At 39.5% G+C, this 21431-nt stretch overlaps 1 protein-coding gene across 1 annotated transcript in view; it reads left to right on the top strand.

Annotated features, from left to right (window-relative positions):
* The window catches only part of znrf1 (zinc and ring finger 1), a 53345-nt gene that overhangs the window by 13955 nt on the left and 17959 nt on the right, over positions 1–21431 (top strand). Inside the window, exon 2 of the mRNA XM_068312003.1 lies at positions 20514–20609. Within this exon, the coding sequence (XP_068168104.1) occupies positions 20514–20609 (96 nt within the window). The remainder of the gene's footprint in view (positions 1–20513; positions 20610–21431) is intronic.

Below are 21431 nucleotides of genomic sequence, written 5' to 3'. Positions count from 1 at the left end.
GTGTTGTGAGGCAGCAGCGCTAACCACTGCGCCACCGTGCCGCCACCAGTGCACATCTTCATTAAAAATGATCTTTAAAAACATGAAAATTGTGAGACATTAAACGCCAGACCTTTAACAGCTTAAACCTCACAGAACTCCAACGTCCTGTCATTGTTTATTGATCCATAGTGCCATCTTGTTTTCATTCCAATAAGATATTATCAAGCTTATATGTAGGATCAGCTGACTCATACGATTCTTGTGTCCTTGTTATCTTTCAACGCTGGCACAAACAGAAAGAAAGCCAAGGGATGACTGAGGTATATACTTATTTTAGTCGTCTCTGTTCTGACACTAATACAGATATTAATAATGCTACTATATGAGGGAACGCTCATATTAGCTTAAGATAGGCTGAACCATTATGGCTCTGAACCCTGCAGGTCAACACTTTACTTTTTAAATAGCAACCATATTAAGATACTTCACCAATGAATCCTAAAACGACTGTTCACTAACTGCCACTTTGTTTCAATACCAAAAGGTTGAAATCTACAGTCTGTCTGAAAATTATATGAAGAAAAAGTCACGCCATCTTGAGGTTCTTTCTTTTAATAAAAACATTAGAGAATCAAGGCTAACTAGTTGTAGTGAAAATTGGTCTCATTTTACTTGACGTGAAATAAATACTAACTAACATTTTCACATCTTACATCACATGATAGTTAGTGAATTATTTATTGTATTACATCCTGACCCTGGGTTGGACAAAATAACCTATTACAGTTAATTTTGAGGCAGGCTCAAACTTCATCTCGTCATTCCGTATGAGTTGTGAGACTCCATATAATTTTCATTTCTAACGCAGCTGAAACTATTGTATAGAAAAATTCTGTCATACAGACTTTTATCTGTTTTAACACTTATTTGTTAGAAAGTGTGAAAATGTGGAAAAAAATACAATTTTATTTTGTTATTTTAGGCAACCAACCCATTCTACCAATTTTATCTGATGTGCGTGCTACCTAACTATGCAATGCATTACAAGACAATCTAACAGTTCCAAATGTGACACAGCTGAAACATATTTTAAACCCCGACATAGTCTGGAACAGACATGTAGATTTTATTTTTTACTCCACGTCTCTTCCTGCTCATGCAGAACGCTCCAGTCTGGTGGAGAGGATGATTAGAGGTCTGATGTCTGAAATAAGTCTTCCTCGCGGTTGCTCAGCCGATGCTTGCATCATCAGGTTTAAGATTTGAAGGGATGAAAAGAGTCTTCCTGGCAAATAGAGATTATTAACAAGTGTACAGAAGTGTCCATAGGAGCACTCACGCATATAGGTGGAGATGGGAGTCAGTGAAGCACTCTTTTAAGCTGCAAAATAAAGCAACACTGACCCTCGTACGACGACTGCAACAACACACGAACAAATAAAACACAGCTGATGCGTAACGTACGTGGGGCACACAGGGACACTGGCACAATTACACAGCCTCCCTTCCATACAGCAGAGTGTTGTGGCTGGATTTCACAGCTGACGGTTTCAGGAACATGGGCAATGGGAGAACATCTGTGCTGCTGAATTGGTTGCGGGATTCTAGAATATAGGTCAGCACTGCAATTTATTTCAGTTTCCTCTGCATCTCTCTCTCTCTTTAACACTCTCCCCATCTTTCCTCAACTTTAACTCGGTGCAGTGCAGAAAAGGCATGTAAGGACACACACATGCTAATATTGCGTTCATGCAGGGACAAAGCGAGATGACAAAGACGAAGTTCAGATGGCAGGCGAGATTTGGGTTGTTGTTGCTGTGACAACCACGCAGATAACCGTCACTGCTGTTTTTCTAGACAAACTCAGGAGCCTCATGGGAAAACTATCACCAAAGAAACACATAACATTCTCTACACGTTCACAAATGTTATCTCAACCCCGAATGACTTTGACAATTTCAAGCATGTTTTTAGAGAAAAAAGGAGTAAAGAGACAGTCTGACAGACTGTAGATATTTAAATGTTACACACAAGCATTCATAATAACCACAAAGGTTGCATCAGGTACTACTGTGCATGTCAACACCATATGCACAGTAATAACGATGGAATGGCCAATAATTAGCTGTGAGGGCCCCAGTCGGTGGGCATGGTGATTGTTGCTATGGACAGAGCCTAAATGTCATCTTGATTTGGGCAGTCAGCAGATCAGGGTAGGTTGCTGATTTCAGAGATGGCCATGTAATGTTCCACATGTAATAAAGGGTCACATTTTCACAACTGTGAAATTGACTCTGATTAAACATACAAGCAGCGTCGGATGTCTTTGATTTTAATCAGCAAAAAATGGTCATCTTGTATTGCGTCAATGCAGCTACACACACTTCACCTTGTTTTGCCCATTTTTATTCCACTAAGTTATTCCCTGCATTTCCCAAAATAACATTTATTATCAAAAAGAAAACAGGATACCCTTAATGTATAAAATATTTGATTGTGTTCAGCTTTAGGTGGCTGGAATGACTTAGTTAAAGACTTTTTAATAAACAGTGGATGGGCTTGTTTGAAATAATTTCTCTGAGAGCCTGTTGTGATATGTCCTGAATGTTTCTGGGCACCAGTAATTCTGGGGAAAGACATCCCAGCATGTCAAACAGATGATCTGTCAACCATAGTGGTCACCTATTGTTCCCCCTTCCTGCACCCTTGATTTGAAAGGTTGAGAAATTAAAATGTCTTGAGCTTTGCACCCCGATCTTTTTTGTCTGTCGTCACTATGACGACAGACTAAAAACATTTTGCGTACTTTATGGCAGACGAAGTCCAGATCTAAAATAAATGCAGGCCAACTTTGAAGACATTTTCCAACAGAAAGAGCAACGGCTTTGCAGCTGCAAAGAAGAGGGAGATGACGTGGGAGGAAATTGATGCTCGAGTCAATGCGAACGTTTAAACGTAGTCCGTTGCAATCACGAAAAAATTACAGGGGACAACGTCTTGAATGTACTGTAGTATATTCAGTTTTTTTTTTATGTAGGCGCAATCCAGCAGGGGAGAAGTGCTCTTGGCAGCAACTGAGAATGAAGTACGTCTACAGTATATACGTGGTTCACACAGGTCAGACTTCTACATCATCTCATTGGGGATCCTCCTCATCTTCACTATGTATGATATTGTACAGTAAATATAGTGGACGTTTGACTGTTCAGTTGTTTTATCGCCAACATAATGATCTTTTCATGCACATAAATGTGCTCTAATCTATATCAAGTTCTGTTAAATAACTTGCTGACAAGCTAACATACAGTAGCTATCACTAACTCACATTGTGGAGGACAAAAGGTAAATGTTGCTCTCTTTCTTGATGTTTTTTCTTCAGACCTTGGTTTTATAGTAATTTTAAAATATTCTAAAATTCTGATTAATAAAAGGTACCTTTTGAAAAAAAATATTGTTAACCTGAAGTTCAGTGTAATTCACGACGGAAATAGTTAATCAAGCCCGTGTTGCAGTTTTGCTCATGTACCAGTTCCTGGTGACTGCTGAGAGAACAGCATGGCGTGTGTTTGAAGTTGTACACTGATTGTTGTTCTGAGTTATATTCGGCATGCTGTTTACAGGTCCCTGTCACTGTGTTCTCTGGAGAGGAGAGCTCCTAGGGGTTAATTGAGCATTCAGGGACTCTCAGTGGAGCAAACATCCCAATTTAACCCCTGTGTCCCTGAATCGTTAAGACCTGAAACACAGATCCAGCTGTCTTTTCTTTTTCTCAACATTTTCCTATATTTTTCTCGTCCCTCAGACATCGTCCCCAGTTCCCTTCTCTCTTCAGCTACTTCACACTCTTCCAATGTCACGTTATCTTCCTGTTTGGCAAACAAAACAATAGACGTTTCTCAATTTTTCATTTCTTCTCCTCACTCCTCCAGCATACATCCTTTCATCTGTCTCTCATCTCATGCTCTGTCCTGTTCCCATGGAAACTGCTAGTCTTTCTGGTAAGGTAAGGAGAGTTTGTTGGAGAGAGATGTGTTATAGGTTGTGACGTAATCAAGACAACAGTTTCTGGGACCATTTATGGTGGTGACAGTGGTGACGGTCATACTTCCTCTTCTTTTGCTTTGGCAGTGTTTCTGTTTGTGTTTGTGTCTACATGTTTACAAGTCAATGCTCCAGAGTCATATACTGCTAGTTATTTCATGCCAGAGCCCCAACAATTGCCAAATACTGGAAAAAATGAGGTGACAATGACAGAAATCCTGATGTTATTGAACAAAATAGACTACAATCTGAGGTTTTGCTGTGTTTTTATTGTAACATGTCTCGTTTTTATTTATTTTGGTGTTTGTTACTTTGTTGATGTTGTTTATAGGATGAAAGAGCGTGCAACTCACCTGTGGGAGCAGTGCTGCACCTGGACTGCACCAGCCAACAAAGGGCAAAGTATATACAGTAGTTTCCTTCATCTTCGCATGAAGCTGGCAAATCCAAGCAAGGCTTTATTTATGGCTCAATTAGAATGAAATGCATACCTTCGGTAAATTTGAATAAACCCCTCAATAAAGATTCATACAAACTGGTGCAATAGCTTTTGTGCAATACAGGAAAGTGATCAACTCAACGTAAAAGTTGATAAATTCCTGGAGCCATCTGTCTGCCTGGATCACCACCATAATTAAATGGATTCTCTCCTGACTCCTGCCTCATCAATACACAGTACCACCTTTAGTAGAAATCTGTTTAGCAGTTTCACCTGAAATTTGAGGTGGGTAATGAGCAGTATGCAACATTCTTCTTATATTATTGTTGAAAATTAAGATAGTAAGTATTAAGAAGACTCCTGACAACCCCCCCCCCCACTTCCTTCACATCATTCATGGAGCCTCTTACCCTGGGAGGATATACCTCTGCTGTCAGTGCTAACTCTATTCCATAGCTTCTATATCCAATATCCATATCAAACACATAATGTTTGATATGGATATTGGATGTAGGAGCTGCTGCTTCTCCTGCTACGTGAGATCACTCCAGTAATGACACAGCAGACACAACCCTCTCCCGTTTATTCACCCTTTAATGGACAGGAAAATATTAAACTGCTTTTCAGATTATTTATTGTTCAATATTTTTAACTTTTAAATAAAAACACAGTGCAGCCACAATTGACATTTGTATTCTTGTTTGTTTTCCATTGTTCAATGGTCGGATCTCTGGTTTGACTTCATTCAATAACTAAATCTTATTATTCTTATTCTGCTTTTTGCACCTCAAGAGATTATCTGCATTCAGGTGTCGCTATGAACTATGTGTGTGTGCGCGCCCATGCGTTCTTAACATTTGGTTGCTCTATATCCAAAGATTGCAAAGTCCCCTCAGCTTTACATGGACTGGCACTGGAATGACTTCATGTTGTGCTTTTTGTTGTGCTTTGTTATTCAATTATTAATGTGTTCTATAAAGTCTTTAAGCATTTATAATTTGCTGTAAGAGAAGTTATAAATGTATGTATTCATCTCATTTTAGTTTGTTAACACTCCAGTTGAATTTCAACAGGTACTGTGATTAATTTGTACTAATGATATAGAGGATTTATTGCATTGCCGGATGGACTGTTTCCCTTGGTTTGGGTAGATCTTACAAAATAACGACAATAATAAAACAGGGCATAGTAACCCAAAGAATTAGTATGGAGTGTATATTTCAGCACTCATGCAGTGAGAATCATGCATAGTTTTTGGATCTTTTTGTAAACCAACTTTGTAAGTAAGGTACACAGTGCGCCCTCGTTTTTTGTGGTTAATGCGTTCCAGGAACCACACGTGATTAATAAATTCCGCGACAGAGCAACAAACTATTTATCTTATTATTTATGGTAATTTAAACATTTTGGACCCTCCCCATACTGACATTAAACCACCTATCTGCATTACCTTTTCCCACACTCTCATAGACTGTTTAAAGCACAAAAGTCCAAGACTCACGGAAGCGAGCGCACTTCCGGATGCGGTCAGCCAATAGAATGCGCGTATGGTATCACATGACTGCCGACCAAAAATCTGCGATGAGATGAAGTCGCGCTTTGATTCGCAGATGTGCGAGGGCGGACTGTATTAGACAACATCTAATTTGTCACACAGAAAGTGAAGACTGACCTCCTGTTTGGCCCCTGGTTCTTCATATAGTCGTGTTTATGTCCTCAAATGAGGGTCACCGTAGCAACTGTAGCTACACTGTCTTGATGTCAGCAGTAGTGTTGGTCACAAGCTAACAGTGTTTACAATGCATATTTAAATTAAGACTGTTGACGTTTGATACTAGTTGAGGCTACTATCAAATGAAGAGTCAACCTGTGTTTCCATGACAGCAAGTTTGATTGTTTTGTTTTTTTCTTTGCTTCTAAAGAAGTTCTAGATTCACACAGAAAAGTTTTTGAAACAATCATCATTCACAGCAATTGGCAAAATGGTTTAAAATGTTGTATTATGCATGACAAGGCAGTAGATGGTGGAATAGCATAAGTCAGACAGTCCAACCTTGTTTTGTTGTTGTTTCCTCTATAGCGTTTGTTAGCACATGTTAGCCAGTATCTGCTATCTGTTTGCTCTCAGTGAAGCTGTGCTATCATCATTTTCACAGGTTGCTGTGTTTTAGTTGTGGAGTTTTCAAATGATTCTAGAACCGGTTTACAAAGGTTTGCCTCTTCAAGCCTCTGAAACACCACAGTCAGGTAAACAAACAGCCAGCCTGCAACAAAACTTACAATTTTTAAGGAAAAATGTAAATGCATTTCCCTATAAAAGGCCACTTTCACCATTGCCGAATATCGTGGCGTCGATCAAAGTTGTCCAAACAGTTTCTTTCGAGAAATCGGTTGATGCTCCCTAATAGAGAGAGAGGGGAAAAAACGGTTTCAGTATTTTATTTAAAGAGAATAAACCAGCAACTATCCTTTATATCTGCACATCCCATTTAACCTGACTTTGCCCTCATTGACTTTCATTTAGCGTGCTGACGTGCTCCACGAAGCGTTTCTACTTGTGTCACTTATCGAGCCTTTTAATTGTCTTTAAGTCTGGTACTTACCTTGAAGCATTATCATCTGTTTTGTCTCAACAGTTTTATAAGATCGACCTTAGTGAAACTGTCCAGAGACCGCTATGGTTCCCATGGTTTACTTGGAGTTGTGGGGGTACACCAGTAATTCACACGGGATCTTAATATTGGGATTGCATTTTGTGTTTAATGATGAATCAACTATTGACTGATAGCTCACTAATAGATTTAGTCAATTAGTAATTGTTAAGACAGATCTAAGTAAATTTACTGAAATAATAAAGAAACATATGGTAAAGCACACAGACGAAGACTGGAATGTGAGAGTTGCAGGTTCAATCAGAGAAGTACAGAAAAGTAGCATGGCTTTAGACTACCCTGCCAGCATTCTCAGAATTTGAGCAATTCTCAAGCAGCGATCGAGACAGTGAATATTCGTGAAGAGTGTCTAAATGCAGACACAAGCTTCTGAATAGTACTAGAGGGTGAACCCCTTGCTGGACTGTGTGGGACAGTGAATGGTTGAAGCAACATTTAATTGTGATGTCCCTTTCTGTCTGATCTGAGCTGCTAGCTGATGAGAAAGTCGTCATTGGTAGACCAGGTCTGATACTAAATGAACAAAGTAGTTTCAGTGGTTTTGGCTTCTCTGGTTGTGTGAATTATCCTTATTAAACACGTATATTTATGAGGAGTTGAAGTCAAGAGTGGGCCACATACGTGATCCACACAGAACGATTATACAGACTAGGGGTGGGCAAAGTGATGGTCTCAGATCATGGTTAGTGTTCAAGGCTCAACAATATACATTGCTGGTGATTTGTAAAAATTGTTCTATTTAATATCCTAATTTCTATTTCAAGCTTTACATAATCAGCCAATTGGATGGCTACATTAATTTAACAAGGAGCTTGTGCTAAAAAAAATCAAGTACAATATTGTGGTGATAATGAAACTGTGGTGAGACCAGCGATGGTGTTTGGTCTAGAGACAGTGTCCCTGAGGAAAAGACAGGAGACAGAGCTGGAGGTAGCAGAGATGAAGATGCTGAGGTTCTCTTTGGGAGTGACCAGGAAGGATAGGATCAGGAATGAGTACACCAGAGGGACAGCACATGTTAGAGGTTTTGGAGATAAAGTCAGAGAGGCCAGACTGAGATGGTTTGGACATGTCCAGAGGAGAGATAGTGAATATATTGGTAGAAGGATGCTGAGTTTTGAACTGCCAGGCAGGAGACCTAGAGGAAGACCAAAGAGGAGGTTTATGGATGTAGTGAAAGAGGACATGAAGGTAGTTGGTGTGAGAGAAGAGGATGCAGAAGACAGGGTTAGATGGAGGCAACTGATTCGCTGTGGCGACCCCTGAAGGGAAAAGCCGAAGACGAAGATTGTGGTGATAAAGGTTAATAATTAATAGTGCATGTGAAAACATTCTTGGCTCTTTCAAGTTTGTCTAAGGTTTGACTTTATATTAAATTACATCACAGATTATTGATCATGACTCCAAGTGAATAAAATGTGATAAAATTCATTGATCGTTTACCTACCGTAACGTCTCAGTTTAGAATTTGTAATTAATGTACCAAATGGATCAAATTAGGATAAAACTCAGTGATGATTGTGTATGGGGAAAGTGATTTTTTTTTTTTTTGCCTTGGCAGAATAATGGAACACATGCATGATACACATCTGTACATCTGCACTGAACAAAGCACTTCAATACAATGAGCTGAATCACTGATTTCAGCCTGATGTTCAGTTTCTACTTCAGACAAATTGGTTGTTGTTTGTATGCTGGACCACTCTTACTTATTTTCTCTTTTTCAGTATTTATTTTTCTCATTAAATCTATTCTTTGCTCCTTAGTCCTTTGTCGTTTCACCCTTTCTCCTGCTTCGTTTCTCTTGTACTCCCTTCTCCTGCTTCCTCATGCCCAGTCCCATAGTTCACTCTCTCTCGCCATGTTTAGTCTCCACATCCTTGCTTTTTCCTCTTTATCGCTCCCCTGTGAACTGTGTTTCATCAAATTCTCCTTCATCTTCTCTCTGTCTCGCCTTCCTCTTTTTCTGTTTTACTGTCCTCCGTATTTCCCCCCTCTGTCCTCTTCTCCTCCTCCTCACTTCTGCACCATGAAGTAGATGGCTGGATGATTCATCTCTCCCTCTGCCCCCGGACTGTTGTGATCCTTATTTTACTGCACAGTTAAAAAAGACAACCCCTTCCTCATCCAGCGTCTCTCTGTACCTTGCAGCTATTGACACTTTTCAACCACAGGATCTCTAGTTAATACAGAAAACAGGCTGGAAACAATAACCAAGCCTTCATCTGCTCCTAAATTATTGTAGTGTAGATATTTTATGTGAGGTTTGAGTACAGATAGGATTTTACAGTACTATGGTTTGATCTGGGGGAGTTGTTTGTGCAGACATTATCCTCCCAGGCACTGGTTTGATTTAGGCTGGCTCCTCGCGATCTGTCTATCTCTAGTCCAGGCATACTCTTATTAACATTACTCATCATTATTAGACAGTCTGATCCTTGATTTAATCATATTAGTCTGCTGCTGGGTTGCACAGTTTCACAGTCATTCATTTCTTAGGAGAGTCTTCACTAAAGTCTTTTTTAAGGTGTTGAGCCATGGAAAAAGTGACGTAGCTTCAGTCGGTGAGAGACTTAACGAAGAGCCAGTGTTTGCTGACTGATGTCTTTTCATCTCATTTAAAAATATATCTTTGCCAGAGCAAGTTGCTGCAGCACTCAGGTTCAGCTTGAAGCACACATGTTCCTGGTCCTGGTCCACCAGGAGTCTGGAAGCCCCTGGGCCAGATCCAGACCACATCACACTTCCATCCTGACGACGAGGCCTTTTGACATACCAGGAAAGAAGAGAGGCCTATTATTAATCTTTGTCATCAAAACAACTTTTAACAGACCCGACTAGACCAGCTTAGAGCCAGGCCGGTCCTGTGACTAGTAACACTGTGGCTAAGCTGGCATCACAGATGTTTTTGTTTGGAGTATATTCGTCTAATTGTGTTGTCCGACAATCTGTCACACGTTATTCATTGTGTGACTCAAAAACATGCAGTAGCCCAACAAAGCCAATAAGAACGTTTGTTGCATTGATGAAGGAAAAGTAATATCTGTCGTGTGCGTGTGTGTGTGTGTGTGTGTGTGTGTGTGTGTGTGTGCGTGTGTGTATGGGTCCCACAAAAAATAAAAAAAACGATAAATACAATGCAAAATATACAATAGAATATTTTTCATTACTTTTTCTTTTTAGAAAAAGCGGTCAGGTTCTGTGACGAGTGTGTGACAGCCGATGTGTGTGTGCATTCAAACAGATGCTGTCCCTGCCAGGGGGGCCGGCCGAACAGCGTCTGTCTGTATGGAGTGTATGAAAATGATCAATAATGATGAAGAACTGATATTTATTTACCCTTATTAAGAGATTGGCATTACTCATCCTCAAAGGTCAGGTCAAAAAAAGCTAATTTTACATTAAAAAATGAGAACAACAGAGGTGAAAATAGTTGTTCTTTGTCTTTGTAGTTCTTTGACCCTTGGCCTAAACATGACCCTGTAATCAGAGGGCTATGGTAGCCTCCCCTCGAGAAAAACTCGGTGCGCAAAAACCCATAAACAGTAGCAGCAGTATTAGTCACTGTGTACAAAAACTGCTGATTACTTTTACATGACAACCACTTAGAGCAATATTTCTGAGTGGAACAGCATTTTTATTCAACCAGAGGTGTGCATGTTGGTCAGAAAGGCACTGCTCAAGAGAGACTGTAGCACTTAGCTGCTGCAACGTTGGACCTCTGAAGGCAGAAATTTGTGAACTGAGGGGGGGGGCATCCTGACCTTGGAGCTAAATGTTCAAAGCATGATGGGTAAACCTCTGTCTGCACTGGAATGCTTACTATAAAGTCAAACCCAAAGTGATAACCTTTTCTTCTTTCTCCTACGATCAAACAAAAATTGTGTCAAAAAAAGTTAAATGATGGAACACACACACGCACGCACGCACGCACGTACGCACGCACGCACGCACACACACACACACACACACACACACACACAAACACGCACGCACAGTCAGATTATTAGCCCCAGCGAGGCTTACTCTGCTGAGTGATAAGAGCCACTAACATTATCTAAACTAGGAACTCTGACTCTAAGGTAATTCAGAGATGTTCAGTCAAGGATGAGGTGAAGTAAGCCAGCGATCACAGTAGAACAAGTCCGGCTGAAGTGACTCACGACCCCTGAAGTTACACAAGTACATTCAACGCAATAGACATGCTTTTATCGTCCTATGGAAAAAAGAAAAACGAAACAAAAGAATTTCGTTAAAACCTACCATTACCAAAGGCTAGTCGAAATCCAATGAGTTCAAATACAACCTCATATAGGTGGTGTATATAGATCGGTAACAACTGAAACATATCGTGGTTTAAATGGAGCTTTCACTTAGTCTCTCATGCTAGGGCGCTGTCCATTAACAGTCGTAGAATAAAGCACTTCTGTGAGGCGGCATATTAAGTGATTCTACCATCTAAAGGTTCATCAGTAAATTGTTGACCAGTGTCTAATGCTAAATGTTGAAAGCTAATGCTACCACTGTGTTATTATCTATTGAGTGTGTGTTAGCGGCTGATTGACTTGCAATGGTGTTTAAACAACGACTGCACTACCCTCAGCGAAAATGATGGAGTCAGATACAATTATCTGCCAGGGTAGCCATGCAGCAGTGGAACCATAAAGCTTTAATATGCTGGATTTAAATGAAGTGGCAATAAAATGTTTGTATTCATTTTGCTCTGTTGGCCTTCCCTCCTCACGGAAACACTGTTGGTCAAATCCTATGACTTTTATGATGCATTTTTTAATCCGCTGTCACAAGTAAAACAAATAAATTAAAGGGGGGCTCAATTCGACAAATCATTTTTTCTATGGGAGCATAACTCAAAAACTGTTAAATATTTCATCAGAAAACTTCCACACACAACACTCAAAGAATGAAGTGGTGCATTTAGCTTTTCAGCTTTGATGCTCTATTCATTTTTTCCTCCACATGGATTTTAAATTTAATTTAGGCACATTCTGTGAGTAGGATTTGTCTGACAACCCATAAACAAATCTTCGCATATGCATCTACCAGAAACCTGTGTGTCGGCGCCTTCATGCAGCAGAAGCCTTTTCTTACAGTGTACTACAAAGGGCACCTGGGTCTTGAATGTGTGGATAGCGACTAGTTTGTTGGCTCACATGTAACATGAAGCCCATTCCAGATCTGGATTCACCTGGAGATTCAATTAATTTCAATCTTCACCTTTACATTATTCGTCATATATCATTCAAAAAACGTTGGTTCCAGTGACAGAGGTTTAATAAAAAATGAGCCATTGGTGCAAACGTTTCAATTCCAGTGTAGCTGTACTGTTGGACCATAGCTTCACCTTCTGCTGACAGACCCTCCGTTGCACTTCCGATGCACAATTGTCTTGAAGTCTTCATCAGGGGACAGCGGTTATTTGGAGCTGTGAAGGGGTCTCAGGCTGGGCTGCCAAGCATTGATGAAATATGCATTGGCCTGAGATTGAGCTGAACAACCTTGCCCGAGAATTGTGTGTGTGAATGTGTGTGTGCAGGGTTTGACAAGAATAAGTCTCCATGGTGCCATTTAATAGCACTTCAGCTCACAGTGTTTGATGGCTCGATCTATTCAGCCTCTGTTACTGTTACTGCATAGCCATGCAATTCCTATGTGGTGAGATGGTGTCTCAGAGAATTGCTGCCAAAGGCTGATTGCATATAGGTCTGAATGGGAGCTTTGCATATAACGAATTACATTCCTCACATCAAAAAGTGCAAAGACATTTCAGTAAGATTTACAAGCCAATAAATGATATTTCAGTTAAATTGTCACTCAACAAATATTGGAATAGGAGTGAAGAAATTGATATGAATGTGTTTTTTGTAATCCACATAAGGAAACAATGGAAAGCTCTCAGTCTTTACAGCTACGGTATTGTAATTTAGTGCCCCATTTTGCTCTGTTGTGCATTCTAAAAAATTACAGTATTAACACAATGTAAGAGAGAGATTAAAAAATGTGAACCGCTGAGGAGCACAGAGGAAACAATCTAAGAGACAAACGCTATGAATCCAGTGGAGTCAATCCTGTCTTACAAAACATACAGGGCCATCATGTTTAATCTGTAGCCTCTCTATTATAGAGCACATATGGTAACAATACAGAACAATATGTTGTAGTGGGAAATGTCATGCTAATGTTAACCCTGAAGCTGCCACACGTTTGTTGGTTATTAAAGACAAATCTATCTAAGCTTTCAAGCTGTTCGGTAAATCACATGTGATTTATGAGCCTGTTACTGTCGTCTCTTTTTTGTTTAATTATGCATATGGACGTGATTATTAAAGTATTCACCTGTTGGGCTTAAACTGAATCTTGGATTCTGAATATCTGTAATAAAGCAGTTCTTTCTCTGGACCAACACTTCTCAGAATTCAATTTCATTATATAATCATTTTCATCATTTGAGTCGCATTGGATCTTTTTCCTTCTCTGTGAAGACCAACCTGTCAGTGTTGAAACAGCATCAATGCATTTCTCTCAGTGCTTCATTTACATCTCAGCTATAAAATGAATGGGAGTTTATATTAAGACATTTCAATATCTGACAGTATTTATGTTCAAAATATTATGCCAGTGTAGTTATGTACTTATGATAATTGTCTTTTTAAGTTCATATATAGCCAATTTTTGGAAGTATTAGTTAATAACAAACTTTTAGGTTATTTCTTTCCACAATGTGTAATAACTGGAGAAAGCAGATTTTCTTCTTTTGATATTTACCAAAGCCTGGTCCCATCTGAAGCAATGACAGCAGTTCAGGCATCCATCTGTTGAAGAAAAAAATCCAAGACCAAAGAAATATGACATTTGTTCTGTCAAAATAAATATTACATTTTTCTTTTTCAAATCCTGTGGTATGTGCTCATCTCTGGAAGCAGTGTTGGGTTACAGGACGGAAGATACTACAGTGCAGTGAAATAAAAAAATCTAATGCGGGTTTAAAATCAGTCATTCACAGCATGCATATATACCATTTGTTGTGCCACCATGTGAAAACTCATCTGCAGTTAAATATGACCAATCAGGAGGACTGCTCTGGTCTTCCAGACAGAAATCATGATTTACAGAGATGTAATCACGATGAACCAGCTGCAGGGGAATCCAAATTGGAAGCCTCACAACCAATTTTGTGTTTGGCCCATTTTCCAGCTTTGATCCCCACCGCTGGCTGCATGTTAATTATTGTATCAGAGTGAAGCACTGATTTATTTATATTTCTTTGATTCACTGATGTTTTTCATCACCAAACGTCACCGAGGGAAGGCCGAAAACAGGATGACAAAAACTGGCAGTTAAGTTCAACCATGTGCTCCCAAAGCAGAAGACGAAATGAACGCTGCACCTGTGGTCACTGCAAAGAGAAAAGAAAGTCAGTGAGCTCAAGGGCTGTAACTTCTGCTGTTTATACTCGTGGTTTTTTTTGGACAATAGTTAAAATAGTGTCATTAAATATCTGTTGAAATAACGCTTTGAATGATTACAAATGAGCTTCATGTAAACTCTTCCTTTGGTTTATTCCATGTTGTGTTTGACAGTTCAGACGCGGTGCTGCAAACCTTTATCAACGATTTATGGAGCAATATTTTCTACTTTTTTGCGTTTATCTTTGCAGATAGTTAGACTATATAAATAGTGTGAGCCCGGATGGGTGTGGTAATTCTTTTTAAACTCTTCTACAATTCCTAAAAATGTACAAATATTTCTTTATCAGCTATTTATAAATCCACATGTGTATTTGTCTTTAGTGACTATTAGATACAGACAACTGATTTACTAAATTATCTGTCTGATAAACGCCAAACAATAAAGGATGACCAGCTAGAAACAGCCGTGTTTTGTGAGCATCTCACGTGGCAGTTTTCACTGGCTGCCTTGTGATCTGTTTTAGAAGCTCCCACACAGAATTTATCTCTGTGGGACAAATGCCCTGTTCATAAAAAAAAGCTGGTGAACTCATTTTGTGTAACTGTTTTCAGCCCTGCTCCCTTGTGTTCAGCCTGAAGACCAACCTGCCCAACGTGTTTGTATTGATTGTGTACTGTTAGACGTGTTAAATGGACCCACACATTCTCAATTGTGACTGAGTGATGATTTCAGAACATGAACCACTTACAGAGGAGATTTCTGGACCCCAGTAGGCTTAAATAGTCCACTTCCTGTCTCGGACAAAAGCCCACATGGTGCCCCTGGGAAAGGAAATCCTTTCATAAACTCTGATTTTATAGCTTTTCTTTTATTTCAGCTCTCAAAAGATATTTTTTACTTTCTTTTATAGACCATGTCAAACAGGCAGAGTCTCTCCAGGTCTCTCTCACAACTGCTGCAATATTCGGAGTGATCAGCGCTACACCAAACACACACTAAGGACCTCTCTGTCTGCCTGAACAGCTTCCAGTCCCTCACCTGCCACAACGTTCAAATAATAGTTTATACCTTTGAGTTTCATTTCCTGTTTCCTGTTTCCTGTTTCCAGTGTCATCTTCCATTTTCCACCTCTTTTCCATGTCCTATTTCACCCCCTGTGGGATAGTTGGTTGCTTCCACCTGTTCGTCGTCCTCACCCGTGTCTCTATGCGTCGTCTCTAGCTGTGTCCTACTTCAAGGCCTGCATCGCCAGAGGGCTGCATGTGAAAACCAGATGCAGCACAGCAGCGCAACACGGCCTGTTCCATTTTAATGACTTCCTCAAATGCTGCCCAACCTATCCCAAGATTCCTTTTTCTTGGGATAGGTTGGGATGGGTCTTTCCGTGGGGTTACATTTTTCTTCCCATACTCCAGTAATGAACATGAAGCGTCTTCTGTCGTCTGCTGTTGCCACTAATTCTACAGTGACAGCAGTTTCACATGTAACTGTTTCCACTACTTTACTATAACTAAGTGTGTTTACTAATCCTCAACTCTATCTCGGTTGCCTCCACTGCACAGCTCTCAGTGCAACAACTTTAAATACAGCCAATAATCAGCTAATCGATCAGCTGGTGTTGGTGGTGTTTAACATCCACTACTTTTATCTTTCAAAGGATACAGGCTCTGAATTATTAATGAATTATTAATCCCCTTGTGGCTGATCCATATTTTGCCTGTTCAAACCTTTTTCTTCATGTTTTCTTCCTGTAATTGTGAATATAAACCGTTTCCATGGACGTGACTCTCTTGGTGTTTCCGTATTTATTACCTCCTGCTCTGAACCTGTGTGTGTTCTGGACTCTGTCTGGAATCCGTTGTGAGTGTTCTTCTTGACCTCCACCTATATACTGGATATTCCGACGTTAAATTCCTGAACTGCTCCTTGACCGCCGCTGCCTCCAGAGTCTCCATGTGGTGTCCACGCTGCGTTGCTTGAAAGCAACACACAACCTCATGGGTCTGTTTTTTTGAAGTGACTCGTGTTGTGTGTAGTTGAATGACATCAGCTGCAGGACACAGTGATGACACAGAAAACTGGGTGACACAAATGTGTCAAACTTGACGTAAAACCGTTCCTGTACACGGTTCGGTTCATCAAAACCGGCTAGGGGTCCACCCTCTCACAAGGGCGTCCCCTAAAGTTAATTTAAGATCGGTCCATGTGATTTATTTTTGTCGTCATCAAACCTTACTGTCCCCTTTAATTGAAGGACTCCAGGATCTGTGGTGCTGCAATGAAGGCAGAGGAGCACACACACACACACACACACACACACACACACACACACACACACACACACACACACACACACACACACACACACACACACACACACACACACACACACACACACACTCACACAGACTGTACAGCTAGAGTCCTTCTGGGCCCTGTATCATAACACTTCACTTCTCCTCAAATGTCTACACTCCTTCATTTTCTCCTGCACCTCTTTTCCTCTCATTTCCTCCATCTTTCTCTCTCTATGCTCGTCCCTATAGAGCATCTGAAAATAGAAGCCAAGGGAAAAGTGGGTCAGATGCTATGTGGAGGGGGGCAGTGTGTAGTGAATCTGTCTGCGTGTGTAACAAATAGTACAACTACTGTACTTCTGTAGCTCAGACTCTGCAGCTTTTTGCATGTTTACGTGTTTCTAGAGCGTTTCATTGGTATGCACGTCGCCTATGACTCTGCATCATTTCCTGCTTTTCTTTCATTGTCTCATAAAAATGAGTAATGTAGGTCAGGGACAAATAACGCTTGTGTAGAAATCATTTATTTAGAAGTCAGATTTTCACACAACTCCAGTTTGCATCTTAAATTTTCCTTTTTGATTTCTTAAAATTTGAAATTACATTATTAAAAAACAGCAGTTGAATTGCCGTATCATCGGCAGTTTAAGCTGTGAGTTATTATTACAAGCATTTTGACACCTGGTGTTCTTACTTTGTATACGTTTGTGTTTTGGTTTGTCATGGTGATGCAGTGTGTTGTTATCACTGAGTTGACAGCCTGATATTTTGGATACTACATTATCTGATCTGGACTAAAACTAAAGGTTTAGGAGTTTTATCTGGACTCTGGTCTCGGCGTTGCTTCAGAATTTACATTTGGATCAAGATGGTAAGTCTGAAAGTCTACAATAAACAAGGAAGGCATACAAGGACCCTAATCATTTCAGGAATTGTACCTGGTCCTATATACCTGTTTGAAGATAAAGATTCATTACACTGTTAGGCTGTTGAGATGACAGAGGAAGTCAAATTTATTGCTGATGGTTACTGTTAATAACCCCCATCTCCCATCCAGGTCTCATATTCCCATCCATCTCCCATACTGTAAATGATGATGACGTTAGAAAATATAACATTTGATCAACAAATATCTCCACTATTCCTGCGATAAATTTTCAACATTTAATAGAAATTCTCCAATATCTTTTTTTTTTAAAAATTTTTTTTAAATTTTATATACTGGTTTGATCCCCGAAGGGAAATTAAGAATCTTGGGATTATCTTTAAACTCAGGGTCAAAATTCAAAATGAAAGGTGGAAGGAGATGAGTCAAAACGCTAGAAAGCAAAAAATGTACATGGTAAACATCTGCCTTACCACACGCACAACAGTTAAGAGAAGAAAAAAAAATCAGATTCACCCTGAGGGTAACTATTGTCATAAAAGACTGCTGCATTTTGGGAACTGTAGGATCAAGTGGTTTTTGGAGCTTTGTTCTCACTATTTGATAAAGTAATAAAGAGATCTCACATTTATCGGAGGTATGGGACCAAGGCCAAAGAAGAGTTGGGTTTGAGGCAGAGCTGGATGCAGATTTATTTTTGTTATGTTAACATGGCATATCTCATCATTTTTGCTGACTATTAAAAATATATAACAAGAAAGTCAGAGACTGCAACATCCAGCGACACCCCTGAATTCAACATTTTACCTGACCTACGCATTTTTGTGCCCCTGGCTTCCTGAAAATGTTGCTTTTTGTTTTGTGATTATATCTCATCAGGTGCGTCCCTAAAAAGGTACTCGTTCCTCACGGTTAATGGGTTCCAGGAACTACACAGGATTAACAAATTCCGCGATAGAACGACAAGCTATTTATCTTATTATTTACGGTAATTTAAACGTCTATGACCCTCTCCATACTGATATTAAACCACCTTCTATCTATATTACCTTTTCCCACACTCTTATCGACTGTTTAAAGCACTTTTGTGTCTCACGTCAGTCCGAGACTCACTCACAGAATGAAGCACACTTCCTGATGCCGTCAGCCAATAGAATGCGCATACGGTATCACGTGACTGCCTACCAAAAATCCACGATGAGTATAAAAGTTGAAATTTGACCTTGACCTAGTTTTCTCAAGGTCAAGCACGGAAAAAAAATTATAAATGTATAATGCTAACGATTATTTTACATTATATACCCAGTCTGTGACCGAAGGCTGTGTGAAAAAGACTCTAATGCATATGAAGGCGCACCAAGGTTTCAAATCACAATCAAGCTTCCACATAGTTTGAGAACTTGTTGGTCCCATAATGGAAACTTCCATAAAATCTAAATCTGCATAATCAAACCACAAAAGGTGTGTTCCTTTTCGCTAGATGTTTCCTTCATCAACCAGCAGTCATATCTGCTTTCAGCTTTGTGCAAACTGGGCCCATGTGAACCGGTGATTGATGTAATTCTGTGTTCTGTGTTAAACTATCGCAAACAAAACATGTTATATTAAGGCTAATTAAATCAATGTAAGCAATTTCAAAATGTTTACACAGTTTCACGAATGTATTGATAGTTTAATTGAAAGAATGGGGATAAAAATAAAACTTATTATTACTGTCTCCGAGATTCAAAAGTAATTTCTCCAAATCTAATGAAGAAATGCAAAAAGTTATTCCAATCAAGTGAGACATGGCAAGTCAAATTAAATGTAAAATAAAAGTTTGTTGTAACAGATGAAAATAATTAGTCTGTCGAAAGGTCTTTGGTTCTCAAACTCTTCAGGAAGATTTCGACGGTGGTGGGGGCAATGTACTGGCAGTGGTGGCGGCCGATTACCCTGCTGAGTCTCGCCGTGTTGATGTCATGATGAAGTAGGTGAATTTGAAGAGATTGGGTTGTGATGGAAAAGAAGAGGATAGAAATATGTAATATCTGCAGACAACAGTGAGATGAAGAATAAAGGTGTGTCGCTGTGTTATTGGATAGATGTGATCGGCCGATGGAAACAGCTCTTATCTCAATCGATAGCCCCAGAGAGTGACAGCAGGAAATTAAGCTTGAGCATGCACATCAGGTTTGAATGAGAGGCTAGTGTGGGAATTAACTATGGCCTCAGTGTGCATGCAATAATCTTCTTGGCTGAACAATCACTAAACCTTTGCTGCAATTACGAAGGTGCAGCCAGCAAAGTGTTTGACTAACAGCTGCAAACCGATTTCCCTTTGCACGTTTAATTTGTGTTGAAGTATATCTTTGTGGTGATCCAGCGTCTTTAAAAGATGCTCACAGTGGTTTGCAGAAGGGGGGAACAATAGTTGGATATGGCGGCGCGCGGTTGTTCGTATCTACGAGTGTTTGTAAGTCGGGTGTTAGTGTTGTTTCCTTGTATGAAGTGCAGAATCTACAGCCCTGGTGTAGGAGAAGGAAAACATGATGCAATTAGGGTGATATGTTGGTTCAAACTAGTTTCCTGAGATGAGATGAGATGAGATGAGATGAGATGAGATGAGGGATCACCATTTAAATGTGAAACAGTTTTCAAGACATTTATAATAACCGTTACATGAAATGTGCTTTTTAAACATGGGCATCAGGTGCTCAACAAACACATCATGACTCATTTGTTATTTTTCCAATTTTCACTGATCTGTTTTCTGCTGTCCCTTCTAGGATTCAAGTGTCCTGTCTGCTCCAAGTCTGTGGCATCCAATGAAATGGAAGTTCACTTCATCATGTGTCTAAGCAAGCCTCGCCTCTCCTACAATGGTAAAGGAGGCCTTTGTTTCACTGGTTTGTAGATATTCAACAGGCTGCTACTGTAAATCTGCTCACATGTAATTATAACTTATTAAGATGATTTTTTTCCAGATGTATTAGTCTTCCAAACATTGTGCCAAATCTCCTGTCACTGCTGCTGTGCTGGTAAATATTTGGTAGGTGTATTTAAAGACAGGCATTGTTGACCTACTCCTTGATTTGCAAAATATGGCAATCAATTTCATATGTATCTCAAATCACTTTAATGTTGTGCTCAGTGTAGCTTCTAAAAATAGTTAACCCATCACAATCAAACCTTATTAAAACACTGGAATTTCCAGTTGTGGAATTCTAATGGAAAACTATGATTTACTTCCTAATGTGTTTAAAAAAAACAAACCAGGACATTTAAAATGTAATTTTCTGCTTTCTGTTTGTTTTGAAAGTGGTTTGGAAGTCAAATGATCTTTATTAAGTTTTCATTACCAGTTTGTCAGAATTAATATAATTAAATGTTGTCTAAAGAAAAATAAAGAAATATTAGATCACAAATGACCAACCACAAATTGATAAGGTTTTGTTCTTCTCATCAACACAGACTGGTAAGAAGAACAAACAATGGAATGATTGAACAGCCTATTCATGACCACATGAATAATGCAATGGAGGGTGTCCAGGTTCCCTAATAATGATGGACAATTAACTTTAATAATTAAATTAATACATACTCCAATCAATAATTTATAACACATGAAATTCTCTGACCTTAATTAATCAGAGGAGACAAAAGAAAAGGAAAATGAATATCCAGAAAATCTTCCTTGTAATTCA

Source organism: Antennarius striatus, chromosome 4 (assembly GCF_040054535.1).
Source record: "Antennarius striatus isolate MH-2024 chromosome 4, ASM4005453v1, whole genome shotgun sequence".
Lineage (NCBI taxonomy): Eukaryota > Metazoa > Chordata > Actinopteri > Lophiiformes > Antennariidae > Antennarius > Antennarius striatus.
Note: the sequence above shows the minus strand (reverse complement) of the source record. Positions and strands in the feature narration are given on the sequence as shown.